Source organism: Sorex araneus, chromosome 3 (genome assembly GCF_027595985.1).
Source record: "Sorex araneus isolate mSorAra2 chromosome 3, mSorAra2.pri, whole genome shotgun sequence".
Taxonomy (NCBI): domain Eukaryota; kingdom Metazoa; phylum Chordata; class Mammalia; order Eulipotyphla; family Soricidae; genus Sorex; species Sorex araneus.
In genome coordinates this window covers 77,245,194-77,269,448 of record NC_073304.1, presented here as the reverse complement: position 1 = coordinate 77,269,448, position 24,255 = coordinate 77,245,194, and the positions used below count along the sequence as shown (strand labels likewise).

General features: G+C 35.5%; 2 protein-coding genes across 2 annotated transcripts; both read right to left on the bottom strand.

The window, feature by feature from the left end:
- Positions 1–3,286: 3,286 nt before the first annotated feature.
- On the bottom strand, positions 3,287–4,246 carry LOC101537996 (olfactory receptor 4K2-like). Its single transcript, XM_004609727.2, has one exon. The coding sequence runs from the start codon at positions 4,244–4,246 to the stop codon at positions 3,287–3,289; it is 960 nt and encodes a 319-aa protein (XP_004609784.2).
- A 17,535-nt stretch (positions 4,247–21,781) lies between these two features.
- LOC101540040 (olfactory receptor 4N2) lies at positions 21,782–22,708 on the bottom strand. Its single transcript, XM_004609525.2, has one exon. It carries the CDS (start codon positions 22,703–22,705, stop codon positions 21,782–21,784), a length of 924 nt encoding a protein of 307 aa, XP_004609582.2. The 5' UTR covers positions 22,706–22,708.
- Between the last annotated feature and the right edge of the window lie 1,547 nt (positions 22,709–24,255).

The window sequence follows — 24,255 nt, the reverse complement described above, 5'->3', positions numbered from 1 at the left end:
CGGCAAGCTACTGAGAGTATCGCGCCCACGTGGCAGAGCCTGGCAAGCTACCTGTAGTGTATTCAATATGCCAGAAACAGTAACAATAAGTCTCATGATGAGAGACATTTCTGGTGCCCGCTCGAACAAATCGATGAGCAACGGGATGACAGTGACAATGACAGTGATCGTTTTTAATAGGTACAAACAAAATAAACAGAAAATATCTTACCACTCTTTAATCATGTGCATTTCACCTAAAAATATTACTACTGCAATAAAGCTAGCACTTACCTATTGAACATTGCATATATTGTTAATTTTCCTTTTCATCAATTTTGAACTATGTTTCAATTTATAATTAAAGAGGAGCAGAGATATAGTTCAGGAGGTAAGACATTTGCCTTGCATGGGTTTTGTTGGTGATAATCCTAGTTTGAATTTCTAGTTTGAATGATTCCTAAGCACTGTCAAGGGTCACTCCTTAGAACAGTGCAAGTAATAACCCTGAACATTGCTGGATGTGACTCCAAATCCCCGAAGCTCCACCCATCAAATGAACTCTTAGTGACAAAATTAATTTGAATGATCAATAAACAATTTATTTTTTTAAATGTGTATGTGTTGCATTCATGGAATAACCTAAATTTTGCAACTGTTTTAGCAGTTTTAATTGAAGTCTAAAACTTTTCAATTTTATCTCTTCGAATTGTAATGGAACTCAGCACGTCAACTTTCAGAAAAATAAATAATTTTCAAAATACATCATAAAAATAAAATGAATGAGAAATCCCCCAAATACAACACTTCTTATATAAACTATAGACAGACGACAACAACAAAGGACAAAAATAACTACAGGTATACACCAATGATTAATAATTGGCACATAGTCAATATTTTTATATTCACTTACATTAGGTAAATTGTCACATTCTGTTACAGTATTAAAACCATGCCCTTTATGTTCTAGTAACCACACCTACTTCCATTCCAGTAACCCTGTAATTTTGTACATATTTAGTACAACAGCAGCAACACAATATTTTTGGTTAGTATTTATTAAAGACCTTAATGTTTACCAAGCACTGCTAATTATGTTGCATGTATTTTAATTTTATTTTTACAACATACCTTGTGCTTAAATACTATATCCACATTTAATAAGTGAAGAAACTGTGTCTAGGAAACATTTCAAACACTTTCTTTAACAAGAAAAAAAACTTTAAAAAATGCTAGCATGAGACCATAATTTTCTGCCAGAAACTAATCCTACAAATTGCTAAAATTATGTCCTGAAAAGAGAAAAATAGAAATAGTGCATTAGTGCACTTTCAGCACACACCAAGTGCCTTAAACAGATAAAACACTTTATGAATAATCACACACTAAAGGTTGAGAATTTAAAAATTTAAAACTCAGAAAATTTAAAAACAAAGATGATGCATTTGGTAAATAATGAGAATGATGTTTGAGTATAGTTTCACCTTAATCTCTTTTCAGTGATATTATTTTGGCAAAGTCTAAACTACCATTTCCAAGTTTAAATATCATTTTACACCTACTTCCAACACCACATTTATTTATAAACTTCTGCACATTATACATTTTATATAACTTCATATTTTAACTACTTTGGAGGGTTTTGTGCTGAAGCATGTAGAGATTTAAAAGACCGAGCTAAATGTTTTTCCTTTCTTTGTAAGACAGTTTTACTCACAAACTATTCAAATCCATAAAAGAAGTCATTTCCTGAACTCTTCAGTCAGTTCAGAGAATCATCTATATTATAATTCTAAACTTACTCAGCAATATCATGCAATCTAACATAACTTCCCCATCCCATCATGTTAGTAATGGAAAACAAAGTATATCATTTGTAATTCTGCTATGCATCTTCATAAGCTTCCGTCTTGGAGATAGTGTAAACTGGAAGTCAAATTGTGTGTGCTAGTACTTTGATCTGAATACAGTTATTCTTCAAAATAATTTGTGGAAAATAAAATGAATTTTAGGTAAACAACAATCTTTTAAACCTTTACAGTGAATTGATCTTAAATTAGCTTCATAAATTCTGTGAGCTCTTCTATAGGAGTCCTTCTTCTCTTAGGGAAATTGATTGGTCAGCTCATTTAGAAAGTCTCATGATAAAATTAATTGAAGATAATTAGTAGCAAGCCAATTAGAAATAACTGGGCTATCTGTTTCTTAAATTACCTTTATTTTTTTTCTTTCCATAATCTATAAATACTGAAAATGAGATACTAGGGCTAATGACATTTGGAATGTTTGATGTGGCTATTAAAACACTTATCATTAATTTAATTGCTGATATTTTGAAATATGTAAATGAATTCATCATATGTAGGACATTTGTCCAAGATTTGAATTTTAATCAGATTTATTAGTTGCCTTTTATGATTTAAACTTATAACTTGCTAATTGATTCATTATTTGCTATTCTTATTTTCAAGTGCAATAACAGTCTGTACTATTAAAAACTTACTAAATTCAGGAACTTCAAACTCCTTTTTGTTCAAAACTGGCTCAATTCATGCTCATTGAATCAAGATTGTTCAAAAATATTCATAAAGTTATATTCAGAATATCAATTTTAACAAAAATGTTACAGTACTATTGAGGTTGGGGAATCTGTTATGCCATACACTCTTAATTACAACATTACTAACAGGTGACATCAAGTACCACAGAGCAATGCTTCTGAGTAGAAATGTTCTGAGAGAACAAAAGAGCAATATTTTATCTCAGCCCTCTTTGATTGGTCAGTCTAAGATCAATATAAGGTGTGTTTCTAAGACTAGGGGAGTCTTTGAAGACCAGGGCGTTTGCCTTGCATGTGGCCAACCAGGGTTCAATTCCTAATCCCCTCTCGGAGAGCCTGGCAAGCTACCGAGAATATCTCGTCCCCACGGCAAAGCCTGGCAAGCTACCCGTGGTGTATTCGATATGCCAAAAACAGTGACAAGAAGTCTCACAATGGAGACATTACTGGTGCCTGCTTGAGCAAATCGATGAGCAACGAGATGATAGTGACAGTTGATAGTGACAGTATTTTTCTGTGAAAATAACCACTACATTTAAGTAGATTTTCAGATGAAACTAATAATCTTAAAAGATTTACAAACATTGTGTTGCTTTTATAGGCAAGTTGTTTCACCTCTTTCAAATCGTGCCTTCTTATTTTTAGAAATTAGATTGATGAACTGAGAGACAATTTCCAAGCTTAATTTTCAGTTGTTCTAAGAACAAAATTGATGATACTAAAAATAAGACAGAAACTCCTGATTCATTTCACTGGATATCTTGGAGATGTTTTCCCAAGGCTCAAATACCGGTTATTTAGTTTCTTCTTCATAGCTGTTTTCACTTCCTGGTTTCTCAAAGTGTAGATAAGTGGATTCAAAAAAGGGGTAAAGATGGTATAGAAAACAGAAAGAACTTTGTCCATCATGAAATTTGTGAAAGGCCACACATAGATGAAGATGCAGGGCCCAAAGAACATTGTCACAACTATGAAATGTGCAGTGCAGGTGGAAAAAGCCTTAGATGATCCTGTGGAGGAGTGGCTCTTAATAGTTTTAAGAACAATGATGTAGGAACTGAGCAAAAGTAAAAAGCTTATAAGAGCAATAACACCACTAGTTGAGATCATGAAGAGTCCAAGAACGTATATATCTATACAAGCCAACTGGATGACCAAAGGAAGGTCACAGAAGAAACTGTCTATTATGTTGGGACCACAGAAGGGTAAGTAGAGTGTAAAAGCTAACTGGCTCATTGTATGCAGGAAACCCACTGTCCAAGAAGTTACCACAAGCCCAATGCAGACTTTTTGGCTCATAATTGTTGAGTAATGGAGAGGTTTGCATATAGCAATGTACCTGTCAAAAGACATAGAGATCAGCAACACAATCTCAGTCCCAGTGAAAAGATGCAAAAAGAAGATCTGGGAAATGCATCCCTCAAAGGAGATGGTCTTGCGCTGAGCAAAGAAGTCCATGATCATCTTTGGCGTGGCAAAAGAGGACAGGCACATGTCAATAAGAGAGAGATTGCTGAGCAGAAAATACATGGGGGAATGAAGCTGTGGGGTGGACATGACTGTGAGCAAAATCAAAGAGTTGCCCAACATGGTCATTAAATAAAAAATAAAAAAAATCACAAAGAATAAAATTTGAAGGTCAGAAGAATCAGTGAGTCCCAGTAACACAAATTCGGACACTCTGGAATGGTTAAACCCCTCCATTGTTCTTCAGAGTCTGCTCTATAAATGACAAAATGGAACAAAATGATAGAGCTAGAAAATATGATATGGATAATAATTTATTCAAGTATTTACTGCTAGAATCCAACTAATAACTACAGTGAGTAGGGCATTTGCCTTGCATGCAGCCAACCTGGATTCAATCTCCAGCATCCCACATAATCCCATGAACATCACCAGGAGTAATTCTTTTTTTGAGGGGTGGGGGGGCGGGGTCACACCCAGCAATGCTCAGACGTTACTCCTAGCTTTGCACTCAGGAATTACTCCTGGCGGTGCTTGGCGGACCATATGGGATGCCGGGGATCGAACCCGGGTCGGGTTTGCCACATGTAAGACAAACGCCCTACCTGCTGTACTATCGCTCTGGTCCCAGCAGGAGTAATTCTTAAGTGAAGAGTAACCCCCAAGCACTGATGTGGCCCAAAAACTAACAAAATCTATTGACCATCAAAGATTTTAATTTCAGAACGACTTAACAAATGCTGTCAGATGTCACTTTAAATAGACAAATTTTTGGTTTTGACAAGCATCAGTACATGTTGGGTTATACTCCCAATACATTTACAAAATACTTCTATTCTGAATATTGGATAGGGAGGTTACATATTCCTCCCTATTTCAAAGGAAGAATATAACAGTAAGTATGTTCTACTTGATAGTCAAATAAATTAAAATATAATAGAGGGTTGAAAACTCAAATTTCTATTAACCAAAATTAAATAAATGGAATTATGTGGAATCCATTATTTTTAAGCACTAGGTTTTATTAATAGTTTAAGCCATTGAGTTTAAGCCATAGCATCTTATAAGGATGATAAAATATTTTTCATTTAAGTGAACTGCTTTTTCAGAAACAGAAAAATCCAGTTCAATTCCCATTTTATTTTCATGTTTTCAAATTATATTACAGTTATTCATGAGTATTATTTTAACTAAAACTTACAAAAGATAACTTAGTGTTTTTTAATGAGGCTAATACTGATGAAAAAGGTAATCTGAATTATTCTCAGCTATGTTTTATATTACAAAAGACATTTTGAAAATGAGAGAAATACTTCTTTTGTTTCTCCTTATGTTGCTCAAAACAAACATTTATTAAATTAGAAAAGCAGGGGCTGGAGAGATAGCACAGCGGGTAGGGCGTTTGCCTTGCACGCGGCCGACCCGGGTTCAAATCCCAGCATCCCATATGGTCCCCTGAGCACGGCCAGGGGTAATTCCTGAGTGCAGAGCCAGGAGTAACCCCTGTGCATTGCCAGGTGTGACCCAAAAAGAAAAAAATAAATAAATAAATAAATAAATAAATAAATTAGAAAAGCAAAAGAAAAATTCTAACTAGGAATGAGACAGAAAATACACAAGATAAATGTGGGCATCTTGTAGAACTAGCTATATAAATTCTCAAAATGGGAACAGAGAGATAGTACAGCAGATAGAGCACTTGTCTTGCATACTGCTGACCTGGGTTCAATCCTCGGTACCAAATATGGTACCCTGAGCACTGTCAGGAGTGATCCCTGAGCACATAGCCAAGAGTAAGCCCTAAGCACTTCTAGGTGTGACCCAAAAACCAAACAAACAAACAATAAAAAAGAATTTGGTTCCAGAGTAATAGTACAACATATAGGGAACTTGCCTACAACTGACCAACTTAGTTCAATCCTCAGTATCCCATATAGTCCCCAAGCATCAGCAGGAATAATACCTGAGTGCAGAGCCAGGAGTAATCCCTGAGTATCGCCAAATGTGGCCCGACCCAAAATAAAACAAAACAAAAAATTCAAAAAAATTTAAAAAAAAAACACAAACAAGCAGAAAAACACATTCATCACCATCCAAGTGTGACAGGAGTATAGAAAATTAAAAGGAAAAAAAGATACTTTAAGGACCCATACTTACTTTTCAAAATTGAACATTCAACTTACATCATGTTGCAAATACTGCAAATCTCTAATCTCTTGAATCTCTTGTGTAATTTTCACTACCTTCTTTCCCATATTCAAAAGTACCTGACTCCATCCTCATATACTGACACATATTCAAAACTAGTATCAATATTGATAAACACTTTAAAATTTTTGTCAAAAAACATTATTCCAGATGTATTAAAATTGAACTTTTGACAAAGTGTTTAAAAAACTAATTTTCCAACTATTAGGTCACCTTGATTTTTGTTTTAGTAATCCCTGTAAATTTTGGTCTTTTTGTTTATGAGAATTAGATTATTTCTATAAACCACTGGCACATTTCTGGATAACTATTAAGAATATTAAGAACTAACTTTAGAATCTAAATTTAAGAATCTACACAAAATAATCTGTATTATCTCAATAATAGAAATAACAACAAGACTCATATTAAAAAATTATAGGACTGGAGCGATTAGCACAGCAGGTAGGGCGTTTGCCTTGCACGCAGCCAATCTGGGTTCAATTCCACTGCCAATCTCTGAGAGCCCGGCAAGCTACTGAGAGCACTTTGCCCACACGGCAGAGCCTGGCAAGTTACCCATATATTTTGGTATTCGATATGCCAAAAACAGTAACAAGTCTCACAATGGAGATGTTACTGGTGCCCGCTCGAGCAAATCAATGAGCAATGGGATGACAGTGACAGTGACAGTGAACCAAGTATCCATTGAGGAATTTAGGAAAAAATATATTGCCTTCAATTATTTCATCTTTTAAAAATTAAAGCAGCCTCTTCATATGAAAGTTTTGTGTAGCTTTATATGTTAAATACACTGAAAATTCTCTACCAGGCATAATTTTTTATTTCTGATATCTTCCTAGCGATGAAATTAGTACTGAGAGCACAAAAACTATTACAATGCCTAATATATACATATTTCAGATGTAAAATTAGTGAAGCAGATAGGAAGTGGCAGATCTCCTTCTCAAGGCTGCTGCCTCTTTCCTCCCCACTTCACATGAGTCTCCCAGGAAACCTCCACCAACATTAATATATCATACTTTTGTTAGAAGCAAATCGTTTCCTGGTTTCCTTTTCTCCGCTTTTCTACAGAAAGCAATTGCTAATAATTTATTAATGCAATCACCAAACTTTGTATCATCAATTCCATTAAATGTTTCCTATATATTAAAATTACTAAATGAGGTTGTACTACTACCTGAAAAACACAAACTCAATTTGCTTTTCAAGATCCTTAGTATTATTTTCACCTTTTAACCTACCAGCTATACTTCAGGAATCAAAAGCACCATATTCTCAAGGTTCACAAGTTTACTGAAATCACGGACATTCTTTACACACATTGGAAGTCAGAACTATGGATATATATTGCTTCTGTCTTCCTATAAAAGCCACTGAAAGTCTGGGGCATTTAGATCAGGGACTAGATACTGCAATCTGCTTGCAGTGGGAGTTATTAAAAAGTTGAGCAGACACTGCCAAAGTTTTAACAGAAACTTTAGAGTGTGACTTTGTTGTTTCACCTGAGTACATACATTCATCATGAAACTGTTTATTAGAGTGATAGAAAATGACCTTGTGTAATCACTTTTGAAATGTTAAAGAAACATTTAAGTAACACCACCAAAAAATCTCCTTTTAATATAAAAATATTCAAACCAGTCTTTGTGGCGTGAAATGATATCTCATTGTTGTTTTAATCTGCATCTCTCTGATGATTAGTGATCACTATCACTGTCATTGCTCATCTATTTTCTTGAGTGGGCACCAGTAATGTCTTCATTTTTGGGACTTGTTACTGTTTTTGGCATATTGAATGATTAGTGATATACAAGATTTTCTCATGTGTCTTTTAGCCATTCTTTGAGAAAATTTCTGTTCATTTCCACCCCCTATTTTCTGATGGGGTTGGATGTTTTCTTCTTGTAGTTTAATAACCAGTGCCTCGTATATCCATATAAACCCTTTATCAGATGGGTATTGGGTGAATATACTTTCCCATTCTGTAGACTATCTTTGTATTTTGGTCACTATTTCTTTCCAGGTGCAGAAGCTTCTTAGTTTAACATAGTCCCATTTGTTTATCTCTGTTTTCATTTGCTTGACCAGCGGTGTGTCATCTTTGATAATGCTATTAGCTTCAATGTCGTGGAGGGTTTTGCCAACCTTGTCATTTATGTACCTTATGGGTTCTGGTCTGAAGTTGATATCTTCAATCCACTTTGACCTGACTTTTGTACATGGTGTTAGGTAGAGATCTGAGCCCATTTTTTTCATGTAGCTGTCCAGTTTTACCAGCACCATTTGTTGAAGAGGGTTTCCTTGTTCCACTTCACATTTCTTGCTCCCTTGTAAAGATTAGATGATCATATATGTGAGGGTGTGTGTCAGGATATTCAACCCTGTTGCATTGGTCTGTGACTCTGCCTTTGTCCTAGTACTATGCTGTTTTAATTATTACCACTTTGTAGTAGAGATTGAGGTTGGGGAGGGTGATTCTTCCCATCTTCTTTTCCCCAAGAATTGCTTTAGTTATTCATGGGGACTTATTGTTCCATATGAATTGCAGAAGAGTTTGCTCCATTTCTTTTAAGAATGTCATGGGTGTTCTTATAGGGATCACACTGAATGCGTACAATGCTTTCGGGAGTATTGCCATTTTGACAATGTTTATTCTCCCAATCTGTTAGCAGAGGTTATCTTTCCATTTCCTCATGTCCTCTTTTATTTCTTGAAGTAGTGTTTTATAGTTCTCTTTGTACAAGTCCTTTAGTTAACTCCTTAGTTAAGCTGATTCTGAGGTACTTGATTTTCTGAGGCACTATTGTGAAGGGATTGCTTTTTTTCATGTCCCTTTCTTCTCTCTCAAAATTTGCATATAGGAAAGCCATAGACTTTTGGGTATGGATTTTATAACCTGCAACTTTACTATACAAGTCTATTGTTTCTAGGAGTTTTTTGGTAGAAGTTTTAGGGTTCTCTAAGTATAGTATCATATCATCTGCGAATAGTGAGAGCTTGATTTCTTACTTTTCTACCTGAATGCCCTTAATATTTTTTTTCTTGTCTAACCACTATTAAAAGTACTTCCAGTACTATATTGAACAGAAGTGGAGAGAATGGGCATCCTTGTCTCATCAGTGATCTTAGAGGGAAGGCTCTTAATTTGTCCCCATTGAGGATGATACTTGCCCAAGGCTTGTAGTAGATGACTTCGACTATATTGAGGAAAGTCCCTTCTATACCCATTTTGGTGAGAGTTTTCATCATAAATGGGTGCTGGACCTTGTCAAATTCTTTCTCTGCATCTATTGATGTGATCATATGGTTTTTATCTTTTCTTTAAAAGCAACCGGTGTTGGCACAGATGTGAGGAGAAAGGGACTCTACTTCACTGCTGGTGGTAATGCCAACTGGTTCAGCCCTTTTGGAAAACAATATGTACGATTCTCAAAAAATTAGAAATTGAGCTCCCATTTCACCCAGCAATACCAGTCTTGGGAATCTATCCCAGAGAGGCAAAAAGGTATAGTAGAAAGGACATTTGCATTTGTATGTTCATTGCAGCACTGTTTACAATAGCCAAAAATCTGGAAAAAAACGGAGTGCCCAAAAACAGATGACTGGTTAAAGAAACTTTGGTACATCTACACAGTGGAATACTATGAAGCTGTTAGAAATGATGAGTCATGAAATTTGCATATAAGTGGATTAACATGGAAAAATATGTTAAGTGCAATGAGTCAGAAAGAGAGAGAGAGACATAGAAAGACCCCACTCATCTGTAGAATATAAAATAACAGAATGGGAGACTAACACCTAAGAGTAGTAGAGATTACAACCAGGAGGTCTGCCCCACCTTTTGGAAACTGGCCTCACATGCTGGGGGAAAAGGCAGCTGAGATGGAGAAGGGAAAACCAAGTAGAGAATGTTGATTGTACCCATTTGGGTTGAAAGATGCGGGCCGAAAGTAGACTATAGACCGAACATGATGGCCACTTAAAACCTCTATTGCAAACTACAACACCCAAAAGGAGAACAAAAGGGAATGCCCTGTCACAGAGCCAGGGTGGAGTGATGGGGGATGGGGTGGGAGTGGTGGAAGGGATACTGGGAACATTGGTGGAGGAGAAAGAGCACTGGTGGAGGGATGGGTAAACTATCACTGTATGACTGAAATGAAAACATGAAAGTTCATATTTTGTAACTGTACCTCATGGTGATTCATTAATAAAAATTTTTTTAAAAAAATTTAAACCATTGACCCAGTGTTCGGTGCCCCAGGGCTAAGATACTTTGACACCAAAATCTCTCATGACAAAGGAAAAGTCATGCATTAAAAAAGTTGACGGGTCATTATAAATTATAAATTTATAGAGACAATCATTTTTATCCACAAAAGTTTGTGTCTTCTTAATTTTCCTCTAATAAAACCCTTTCCTCAGTAGCCAGTGTTCAATATAAAGTTACTTTTAATAAATTTGGTGTTCTCAGTTTTGATATTTTTTACAAGTTGCATTTTTTTCTGCTATTTTTTGTATGTACTAAGAGTGAATTTGATGTAGTAGATCTTATTAGACCACACAGTGATAATAAACAGGAGCATAACATTTCAGATTATCTTCAATTGACTTGTTCCGTGAATTGAGCAAGATTTTTCCCTGAGTACTGCACTTATTTGTGGAGTATAAAAATGACATCACATGAAGCTGACACCCAAGGACAGTAGATACAAGGACTAGGGGGATTGCCCCGTAGCTGGAAGATTGTTTCATGAGCAGAGGGGAGAAGGCAGATGGAATAGAGAAGGGATCATTAAGAAAACGATGGCTGGAGGAACCAGTTGGGATGGGAGATGCATGCTGAAAGTAGATAATGGACCAAACATGATGACCTATTAGTGTCTGTGTTGCAGACTATAATGCACAAAAGTAGAGAGTATGGGAATTATTGTCTGCCATAGAGGCAGGGGGAGGGTGGGAAAGAGGAGGTATACCCGGAGGGACGGGTGTTTGATCATTGTGAGATTGGAACCCAAACATGAACTATCTCATTGTAACTATCTCATGGTGATTCAATAAAATTTAAAAGAAAAGATAGTGCCATTTGTTTATCTGTTTCCACTTGTTTGGTCAGTGATGTGTCATCTTTGAAGATACCTTTAGCTTCAATGTCATGGAGGGTTTTGCTGACTTTGTCCTCAATGTATTAGAGGCAATCTTATCTTATCTTCCACCATAGGTATGTGGAAACTAGGGGTAAATAACTTGGAATAACCTATATAATTGGTATAAGCCAAGCATTTACAAATACCTCAGAGAAAGGGATAAGAATTCAGCACAAAGACTGGCACAGTAGAAAAAAATAGAGATGACCAAAATTGCTAAGATTACATTTGTAATAAGAGAGATCATTTAGAAAAATACTGGGTGTGAATTCTCAACCTGAAATCATATCTGAGGACCTTATCATACTCACCCAAGCCAATCATCTGTGATTTATTTTCATAAAACAAATTTTTTCCAAAATACCACTAGATTTGAACACTTCACAACTACACTCTGACGCAGGAAGTTAGAGCCCAGAAATCTTTCTTAGTTGACTACATATGTTAAAGACTTTAAAATTAGTACACAAGAAAATTTTTTTTCTGTAGAAATATTTTAAAATAAAATAAATACTTAAAATGTAAACTAATGAAAATTGTATTTAAAAATGTCATCTGGCTCCACCCAGACAAGACCCCGAGCGGCGGCACACGACTGGCTCCTCCACTCCTGAATGACTATGATCCCCCAGGCCAACTAACTCATTTAGGAACCCAGAGGCTTCTTGCAGAGGTTTTTCTCTCTCGGCCTTTCCTTTCGGCAGCTGCAATGTGGCAACTGCCATCTTTTAGAGCCCACTAAACAGAGGTATGAGATTGCAGGGACATGACTTCTGGCAGAAATTTCTCTGGACTTAATTACTAAAATACCAGAAATCCAAAACCACGTGTCCGTGAATGAAGAATGCTTTTTATTCTCAGCAATGGAAAACAAATTATCAAATGATGCCTTTTCAGCAGGTCTGATTGTTGGGGAAAAAAATCCAAATAATAATAGTGAGTTTTCTGTTGAAATATTGAATATAATCAAAGTAAAGAGAGAGCAAAGTGAAAATCATCAGCCACACAGGTGGGGGTGGGGTGTATAGGAGGTATACTGGGGTTCTAGGTGGTGGAACATGTGCACTGGTGAAGGGATGTGTTTTTGATCATTGTAGGACTGAGACTTATGCCTAAAACTTTGTAACTTTCCTCATGGTGATTCAATAAAAATAAAATAAAATAAACCACTTATTAACAGAAAAAAGTATGATATTATAATCTGACAAGCAATAAACATAAAGAAAGAAAATAAAAACAAAATGGCTTCTAAAGCAGTGTTAAACCAGGTGCACGTTCCACTGAGATGCAACCCGGGTGGCCACACCTTTGTGCAGCCACTCTGCTGCTGATCAACCACAATCCGGAGGCCACTTAGACTACTTTTGGTACCAGCAACTGCTTCCAGCAATATCTCTAGACTGTGAACTAAGCCATAGCCCCACGCCAGTCAAGGAGGGGAAAGATCTTCTCGGTCTTTTTTCCATTTTTTGGAAAAAGCGGTGTGGCGTCCACCATATTACAAGGACCAGTAAGCAGGTACGAACTTGGTGGCTTGAAAAGAAAATAAAAAGAGGTTTGAACTTGAAACATAGGGACACGTGGGAAATCTCGGGCTGGGGCAATACCGGTGCGTGCTCCGCCGAGATATGACCTGAGTGGCCACGTATTTGTGGGTCCGCTCTGCTGTTGATCAACCATGATCCGGAGGCCACCTAGACTACTTTTGGTACCAGCAACTGCTTCCAGCACTGTCTCTAGACTGTGAACTAAGCCATAGCCCCATGCTGCCCCAGGAAGGAAAATGATGCAATTTCTAACATAAATCTCCCTGGACTTAATTACTAATATACTAAAATACAGAAATTCTAAACCAAAGACTTCATATATCTTCATTCTCAACAATGGAAAGCTAATTATCAAATGCTTCCTTGTCAGCAGGGCTGTTTTTGGGAGGGAAACTCCAACAACAATAGTGAATTTTGTGTTGAAATATGGAATATAATCAAGGTAAAGAAAAAATGAAGTGAAATTTATCAGCTACACAGGCGGGGGTGGGGGTTTGGATGGTGGGAGGTATACTGGGGTTTTTGGTGGTGAAATATGTGCACTGGTGAAGGGACAGGTGTTCGAGCATTGTATAACTGAGTCATAAGTGATTCAATAAAATAAATAAATTTAAAAAAATAAAAATAAAGTAATGTTAAACCAACATAATAAAACGTATAAACAGAGCAAAAAACTCTTATTAGCATAATAAAGAATATGTTCTTACATTCTGAAACAAAAAATGTCATCCAGTAGCTGCAAAGATTCAATAGGTTTAATAACATATCATTGTTAGTTTTCCTGAAAAAAGAGGATTAGAAAAATAATAGAAATAATAAACAGTTCAGAAAGAGACAACTCTAGGAAGTTTGGGGGCACTATAAAACTTTGGATCACACTTATATTGGTGATTACATGTATTTATACATGTGAAAATGCAAAGAACTGCATATCAAAAGAAACAAAAACTGTTAATAAGTTTAATAAATTGTTAGCAAATTTAATTGATAATTTGTAAAGTAGAATACTTTGAAAGACAGATAATTCAGTATAGTGGTTAATTGCAAAATGAGCAGATAAAAGTAAAACCTTCATATAAGCCAAAACTTATCTGTTAAAATTACAATAGTCCCTATTTATATTAGCAATAATATACATAGTACAATAACAATCTTAATCAGAGATGTGTTGAATGTAACAAAATCTCTGATACTTTATAAGAGGTAATAAAAAGATTAATGAATTCTGTATCACTGTATCACTGTCATCCCGTTGCTCATCGATTCGTTCGAGCTGGCACCAGTAATGTCTCTCATTGAGAGACTTATTGTTACTGTTTTTGGCATATCCAATATGCACGGGTAGCTTGCCAGGCTCTGCTGAGTGGGCTCGATACTCTCGGGAGCTTGCCAGGCTCTCCGAGAGGGGCGGAGGAACCGAACTCGGGTTGGCCGCGTGAAAGGTGAACGCCCAACCGCTGTGCTATCGCTCCAGCCCAATGAATTAGTAAATTGAAATATGTAAATGTTACTGGAAAGGAGAAGTTCAACAGTATTCAGCTGAAAAATTTGAATTAATTCTCCGTAAGATTTTTGACAATAAAATGACTTCAAAATTTGCTCAGAGACAAATCAACTGAAAGTAATCAATAGTTACAAATAATGTTTTTAATTAATTAGTATCACTGTCATCCCATTGTTCATCGATTTACTTGAGCAGGCACCACTAACGTCTCCATTACACCCAGCCCTGAGATTTTAGCAGCTTTTTCTTATTCATCTTTCCCAATGATTGGAGGCTCTTTTAGGGTCAAGGGAATGAGACCTATTGTTACTGTTTGTGGCATATTGAATACGCCACGGGTAGCTTACCAAGCTCTACTCTACTCTCAGTAGCTTGCCGGACTCTCCGAGAGGTGTGTATGTATATAATATATATAATTATATATTTATTATATAATTATATAATTTAATTATATACTAAATATATATGATTAAATATATTTAATTATAATCTTAATTAATGAATACTTATAATTAGTGTAAAGGACATAAAATATGAAAATAGACATAAGGTTAGACATATATCAAAAATTTGCAACATTATAGTGTTTAATTATAATATTTATTGAAAAATGGGAACCTTCATATGTAACTAATACTGTTAATGGACTAACTTCAGAATAGTGATACTACAAATGATTATACTATTAAAACGAATTCTAACATTTAAGCCCCTTCCCCAAAATAGCAAATAGCCAGCACAACATTGTAGAAAAACAAAACAGAAGGACAGTATTATGAAAGAATCTACCTGTGTCTTCCCCAGTACAATTTATGGTCTCAGATATGATAATAAGATCTTTAATCCCATTTGACCTGACTTTTGTGCATAGTGTAATACAAAGGTCTGAGTTCAGTTTTTTCATGTGACTGAACCATTCTCTCATCATCATTTGCTTCGGAGGCTTTTCTTGCTTCGCATCATGCACTTAGTTCCTTTTTAAATTAAAAAAGTTTTAAAAAATGAAAAACAAAAGCCAGCAAGACAAAATTCTGGTGAAGAGGTGAATCAACAAACATACATCTTTGCTTGAGCTTAAAATGCAAATGGTACATTCATTTTAGAAGTCTATTTGACAATTTCTTTTCAAAACTAGACTTACAACTTCTCAGCTTGGAAAGTCACATATCTAGGCATTTATACCCAAATTGTGTCTGAACAAAAACTTTATCATAAACAAACAGAATAATGTCATTAAAAATAGCCCATATTGGAAGTAATAACAATGTCCTTCAAAGGGTAAGTGAACAAGCCAATAGTGATACTCTCTTATAAGGATACAGAGAAAATGAGCTACTTAAACATTAAGCTATATATAAATATTAGATTTTTTGCTAAGTAAAAGAAGACAATATGAAAAACGGATATATCAATGATTTCAAATGTGTGACTTTTTTAAAAATTTAAAAAAAATTTAATTTTATTGAATCATCGTGAGATAGTTACAAGCTTTCATGTTTGGCTTACAATCTCACGATGATCAAACACCCATCCCTCCACCAGTGCACATTCCCCCACCACCAATATCCCGGGTATACTCCCCACTTTCCCACCCTCCCCCTGTCTCAATGGCAGACAATATTCCCCATACTCTCTCTCTACTTTTGGGCATTATGGTTTGCAACACAGACACTGAGAGGTCATCATGTTTGGTCCATTATCTACTTTCAGCATGCATCTCCCATCCCAACTGGTTCCTCCTGGAATAGAGAAAGGATCACTAAGAAAGTAACTTTTTATTTAAAGACACACTATATAAAGAATTTTAATTATCTCTACCACCAGTGGTGCAGACAGAAGATTTGACTAGGTGAAGAAAAAGATATTTAATGGTGTGTATATACAAATATATGTGTATATATATGTTTAATTTTTGCAGAGCCTGGCAAGCTACTCATGGAGTATTTTATATGCCAGAAACAGTAACAAGTCTCACAATGGAGACTTTACTGGTGCCCGCTTGAGCAAACCGATGAGCAACGGGATGACAGTGATACAGTGATCAATGATTAAATACATGATATTAGTAATTCATCAAAGTTTATAGCACTTTACAACAAAAAATGAATCTTAAATTATTTTTAAAATACATAACACAGGCTATGAAAAAAATCATAACAAGTGTATAAAATTACTTAATTGAAGAAAATGGGGTGATATAGAAGGGGTATATAAGTAGCTTTTAAATATTATTGGAGTCAATTATCAGATACTGAATATCAGCATCATTAATGTTAACTCATCTCCCATCAAACTCTACTAAGATATAGTGCTTAAAAAAGCATGGCTATTGGGACTGGAGAAGTAATACAACAAGTAAGGTACTTGCCTTATACACAGCTGACCTGGGTTGAGCTTTGGTAACTCATATGGTTCCATGTCCTGCCATGAGTGACCTCTGAGAGAGCAGGAGTAAGCCCTGAGCACATTCTGGTATATCCCCCAAAGAAAGCAAAACAAAACAAAAAAGCAAACAAAAAGTATAGCTAGTTAAATATGTTAGAGAGAAAACAGCATAATATATACTCGATTTATTAAAAGGCAGAGAAATATAAAAATACATAAGAAAAAAGAAAAATGATGGTAGGCTTAAAATCAATAATGGTAATAAGTACATCAAAAATAAATGAAATAATTTACCACTAATAAATTATATATTAAAAGCTAAAAATGAACCAATAAATATATTTTAAAAGTTTTCAATACCCACAGTTTTAAAAACAAAATATAAGTTGCTGGAATTTGTTAATACAGAAGCTGGAGAGGTAGTACACCCAGAAGGGTACTTGCCTTGCATGCAGTCAGCCCAGATTTAATCCTCATATATTCTCCCAAGCCCTACTAGGAGTACTGCGTGACCACAGAGCCAGATGTAAGCCTTGAGCACAACTGGGTGTGGATCAAAAACAAGTGAACTTTTAAAATATTTTATTTTATTTTTGTAAAAAATGTTACTATTTGTCATATTGTCATATTACTATTACAATTTGTCAAAATATTACTATTTGTCATATTTGTCATATTACTATTTGTCAAAAATATCACTATTTCTGTTGAAGTCTATAAGAAAAATCTTTCACATGCTTTATGGTAAAGCTAAGTCTTTGACACCTGGTATTATATAATAAACTCAGTTTAGACTAGACATATTTTCAATATTTAACAAGTAATATGTGATAACTACATTATTAGCCAATGCTAATAAATACATCAATTAGATTTTTCAGATTATATAACAGACCTAGATCCTGGCTACAGGAAATAATTTTGTTGTAAAGATACCAATGGTTTAAACATACAAGGATAAAAAAGATATGCAATCATTGAAGTTAGAAGTGCCTTTTTTAGTAAAGTAGTATTATGAAAGATAAATAGGAAAGAGACAAATGACAAGGAGGTCAAAATGAAATAATTATAAATACATATGCACCTAGTTACATATCTTTAAAATACACAAAGCAAAAACTGGCAGAACTAAAAAGAGGAACAGTAGTGCTACAACTATTGCCTAAATTTCAGTGTTTTCATCTTAAAAAGCAGCAGAATGAGCAGATAATGATTAATAAGGGTCTAAAAGATAGTACAATAAGTAAGGCATTTGCCTTGCCAACATTCAGCCTGGGATCTATCTCTGGCATGGTATACTGTCCCCATGAGCACTGCCAGGAGTGATCCCTGATCACAGAGCCAGGTGTAAGCCCTGAGATTTTTGTACAATTATATTAACCAGCTTGTTTGTACTAAAATAATTATCAACTTCAGGAAACAGGTTATTTTATTTATTTTTTTAATTTTTTATTAATGAATCACCGTGAGGTACAGTTATAGACTTAGAAAACTTTCCTGCTTGCATTTCAGTCATACAATGGTAGAGTACCCATCCCTCCACCAGTGCCCATTTTCCACCACCAATGGTCCCAGCATCCCTCCCACCACCCTCAACCCCACCCTGCCTCTGTGGCAGGGCATTCCCTTTTGTCTCTCTCTCCTTTTGGGTGTTGTGGTTTGCAGGAGAGGTATTAAGTGGCCATCATGTTCGGTCTATAGTCTACTTTCAGCCTGAATCTACCATCCTGAACAAGCCCTCCTAGCACCCTTTACTTGTTGGTCCCTTCTCTATCTGAGCTGACTTCTTCCCCAGCATGATCGAAACAGGTTATTTTTAAAGTGTTTATGTAATATTCACAAAATGCAACACATTTAGGACCTTACTTACTACATAAAATGATTGAACTGATATAAAATACACATTTTAATCACAATGAAAATAATTTAGAAATCAATAAAATAAAAAAAATAGTCTGATGAATCCTAAACTTTTGGAAATTAACCAATATATTTTATAATCAAAAAGAAAAGACTGAAGAGGGCCTGAGTGATAGTACAGTGAGTAGACATTTGCCCTGGATGCAACTGGCCAGGGTTCCATCTCTGGGATCCCATTTGGTCCCCTGAGCACCGCCAAGAGTAATTTCTGAGTGCAGATCCAGAGTAACCCCTGAGTATCACCAGGTGTGACCCACAAAGAAAAAAAAGAGACTGAAGATGTGACTCAGTGGTTGAGAACTTGCCTAGCAAGCATGCAGCTTTTAACTTGATTTCTAGCATTGCAGGAAAAAAAAATGACCCAAAATACTCCTATCTCTCATAAAATAAAAAGGATCATACTAAAAAATATATAAATAAATAGTAGGCGAATAAAATTATTAAATATATTATATTAAATAAAATGATTAATATATTGTTAAATATATTAAATAAGATGAACATAAAATAATAACTGAGAAATTATTTTTTAAAAAAAAGATTACAATAGAAATTGGAAAATAGTATGTGAATAAACCTGGACATAAGATTACCTAAATTTATGGGTTGCACCTAAATCAGTGCTTAAAGGTAAGCACAGAAAATTACACTTTCATATTAGAAAAGAGTTGTCATCTCTACCATTATGACTTGCAAATTCTGTGTCCGGATCTTTCAAAAAATTCAAGTCCTTCTCCTTAACAGAGTCTGATGTGTTTTTTCCAAATTAATCTTCTATCATTGTACTCCATCATTCTTATTTCAAGTAAATACGTTGGGCAATAATAGAAATGACCTGAATGTTTTAAGGTTTGGATTTTGGTTTTACCATATGTTGTCAGATGCTCTGTATATTGAAACCATTTGTTTTACAGTCGTGTTCATTTCTTGTTTCAGACAGAAAGGCATATTCAGCTTCTTCTACTTAATCTCAATCAGACCTAGAAATCTTGATGCTATGTTAGTAATTGGCTAAGCAGTTTTAATAATATAATTAATAAAATAAACTAATCACTTGTATCATTGTCATCCCATTGCTCATCGGTTTGCTCGAGCAGGCACCAGTAACGTCTCCATTCATCATTACAAAATAAATTAATATAACCAATTATATAAAAATTGGGCTGGATCGATAGCACAGTGGTAGGGCGTTCGCCTTTTACATGGCCGACCTGTGTTTGAGTCCTCCGCCCCCCTCAGAGAGCCCGGCAAGCTACTGAGAGTATGTCGCCCACACAGCAGAGCCTGGCAAGCTTCTTGTGGTGTGTTGGATATGCCAAAAACAGTAACAAATAAGTCTCACAATGAGAGATGTTACTGGTGCCTGCTCGAACAAATCGATGAGCAATGGGATGACAGTGACAGTGACAGTGACCTCACATGTCAATAGATTCTATAAATCAAATGGATAAAATAGACATTATAAGAAATATATATTCCTTATAAAGATAAGACAAGAAATATTTTTATCTTTCAATATATTTTAAAGGTAAGAAATCCACATGAAAATGTAATGTATCCAGAGAGATTGTACAGAGCTTTGGACATTTATATCCACCAACCCTGGTTCAAATTCCTGGTACCATGTAATAGTCCCCCAAGGTCCTCTAGGGCTCACTCACTCTTGAACAGAGCCTGGAATAGCCCAGAGCACCACTGGGTATGGCTCAAAGATCAAAACAAAACAAAAAGAAAAGGAAGAAAATGGAATGTATGAAACATAAAATAAATTTAATCAATAGACATCGTTTACAATATTCAAAATTTAAAACTATATTAAATACTTCTGACTTTTTCAAATGACAAATAATTAAAAGAAAGCAGATACTACAATTAGAGATAGCAAGAAGAATGTTATATATTTCTGTGAGAAAATTAACTGCCAAAAAATTTATATATCAGTGTCCATGTCTTATAAATATAATTAAATTTCTAAAATGTATTCGCAGAAAATAACCAAATTAGTCAAAAAATTGTACTTAAATTACACTTAAATCTTTTTTAAAGATTATAATAGAAAATCTAAATTTACAAAATCATGAATTATTTACATAAATAGTTAAAAGGTAACTAATTCATAGTCATTTAAAAAAGCAGTAAGTAATTACACTTATTTAGAACATGCTCATAATATTAAGAGAACAATAAGCTTAAACTATATGCATAATAGGACCAAATTTTATAAAATAGCAATTTTCTTCCTCTAATCATGGATTTTAAAAATAGCATTTAATATTTAAAATACACTATTAACATATTTTCTGTGAGATATTTTTCAACTTCTTGATTATTTATACAGAATTTCAGTATACAGCATTATCATTATGAAGCAGCATCAGAGAAAACATTCTATTGCTTAAAACCTTAGAATAGTTTGTTAATATAATACATATTTCATAGACCCATATATACGTTGGTATTTCCAACTGTATCTTCTAATTGTTTTAACATTCACTTATTATACCTTAGTTCACTTGAACTTTGCTCTGCTCAAAAATACCAACTCATTACCATCTTCCTTCTCAAAAATACCATACTCATTACCAACCAAAAGAACAGGGTTTGCACTACCCGTTCCTTCTGTTTAGAATGTTCTCACTCCAGGTGGTTCCATGGTTGTTTACTTCAGTTTATTTAGATGTCAGTCAAAGGTCACCTCAAAAAGGTCGCATTTGAAGACTGGAAGTAAATTTTCATCTCCAATCATGCACTTTCTTTCTCCCTATCTATTTACCCCTATATCTGTCATCATACTCCTCTCTAATTCCTTCTGAAGATTGTCCCTTCCTGAAACCGTGCTTTTTATCGTCTATCGTGATAACTATCTAATCCAATTCAACTCAAAAGTTAAAGAGAAGTCACCATGCCTGTCTCATTAAGAAACTCCTTCTCTCAGTGCCTAGAATAGTTTCAACAAGATGTCAGATGTTCATTAAACGCAGTATAAGTAAGTACTGCATGCATAAATTAGTTATAGATAAAATTCTACAGCCTTGGTTTTTGTAACTTTTCCCTGATATCAGGCGACGTGCTGGATGAACAGCTTTCTCATGGAAGCCTTCACTTCCTGGTTGCGAAGCGTATAAATCACAGGATTCAATAAAGGAAAGATGACTGTGTGAAAAAGAGAAACCACCTTGTCTGCTGGGAAGGCTCTGAAGGGGCGAGTGTAGATAAAAATGCCAGGACCAAACATGAGAAATATAACGATTATATGGGTAGTGCATGTGGACACAGCTTTGCTCTTCCCTTCAGAGGAACTACCACGTACCCGGCATAAAATGACTGCATAGGAGGCGAGAAGTCCCAGGAAGCAAAGGAGTGTCATCAGTCCACTGTTAAAAACCATGAGGAGCTCCACCACAAAGGTGTCTGTACAAGCCAGCTTGATAACCTGTGGCACATCACAGAAGAAGTTATCCAGTTCATTTGGGCCACAGAAGGGTAAGCGAAGAATGAGTGCCACCTGGATAATGGAGTGGATGAAGCCTCCAAGCCAGAGACCAAATACCAAGGCGTAACAGGCTCTGGGGTTCATGACTGTTGAATAGTGTAAAGGCCGACAAATGGCAATATAGCGATCAAAGGCCATCACCACAAGAAGCAGACCCTCACCTCCTCCAAGGAAGTGCAAGAAGAAGAGCTGAGCTATGCAACCTCTGTAGGAGATTATCTTCTTCTTAGTTACAAAATCTGCCAGCATCCTTGGAGCCACAATGAAGGAGTAGGATGCATCCAGGAAGGCCAAGTTCCCCAGAAAGAAATAGAGAGGTGCAGAGAGGCCAGGGTCTAATTTGATGGTGAGGATGATGAGGAAATTTCCAGGGAGGATGATGAGGTAGAAAGTTAAAACTAGTACAAAGACCAGCCGTTGAATATTTTGAGATTGTGTCAGACCAAGAAGGATGAATTCAGTCACCACTGTGCCATTTTCTCTCTCCATAACCTCTGCCTGCAGCACAACAAGAAGTGAAGTTTATTGTTATTACTGTTTCTTCCATCAAAACCCTAATTCTCCAGTTTAAAAGAAAAATGTTATTTTCATCACTTCAGTTAAAAACAACATGTTTCAAAGATATCTCCAAAATCTTGGGCAAATTCCAAACCTTTCCGTTGCCAGATTTAATGCAAACAAAAACACTACTCACAAACCCACACTCCTATTTACATTCAACCATGTGTTTCTGTAGAACTATTCTCCACACTAAGAATCTGCATCCTACTCCTCAGGATTCCAACCTTGTTGGGTCATTAAAAGTTCCTTGATTGAAATCTAGTACAACTCCAATAATTAAGATCTTTGCATTTTTCAGCTTGCATTTTTCTTAAAGGTTGGCTATTTTCATATCCTCTCTTCATCGACCTACTCAAAAATTTAAATATTTCCTTTCTTCAGATATTGTCGAAACCCAGTGTTCTTCTGTTAACTCTCTGTCTTGAGCTCTGTAATCTTTTTTTGATTCTTGTATTACCTTCCTCTAGACATATGTCTTTACATTTCTCTGACTCTAAATTAGTCACCAGAATCTCAAAACTAACTCTACTTTTCACATAATTTAAAGATAGTCTCCTAGCCATATCCTTCATTAAATACCACTGCTTAGAGAGGGAAATTGTCACTCCATCCAATAGCAATTCCAGCCAGTAATGCCCCTCAATTTGTACTATGTATGCCCATAATCTCCTTTTTTCTCTGTTCAAATTGTTATATGCAATGATGATAAAATTTTTCAGAATCTTTAAACATTAACTATCCTAATTCATAAAATCATAGATTAGAACAAATGTAAATATCAGTAAAGAGTCTATATTTCAATCCATTTTTCAAGACAAGAAAACACATCTACTTATTGCTTAAATTACTATTTAAGTACTCTTTATTTTATTCTGACTGACAAATGATAAAATGAATATTTCATTTTGTACCTGAATATACGATTATCACTGGATGTTTTTTGTGTTCTTGAATACTAAAAATAAAATTGATAGCCGGAAAATCTCTCCACTAAGAAGTTAAACTTTATAAAAGTAAAAGTACTAATTATTGTGTAAAAGTATTGAATAAGATTTAGTCTGATACTAACACCCAAGAACTGTAGAAATAAGTACCAGGAGGTTGACTCCATGGCTTCGAGGCTGGCCTCACGTTCCGGGGAAAGGGCAACTCAGAGAAGCGATCACCAACTACATTGTAGTCGAAGGCCATGTGGGGGAAGGGAGTTGCGGGCTGAATGAGGGCTAGAGACTGAGCACAGCGGCCACTCAACACCTTTATTGCAAACCACAACAGCTAATTAGAGAGAGAAAACAGAAGGGAATGCCTTGCCACAGTGGCAGGGTGGGGTGGGGGGGAGATGGGATTGGGGAGGGTGGGAGGGACACTGGGTTTACGGGTGGTGGAGAATGGGCACTGGTGAAGGGATGGGTTCCCAAACTTTGTATGAGGGAAGTATAAGCACAAAAGTGTATAAATCTGTAACTGTACCCTCACGG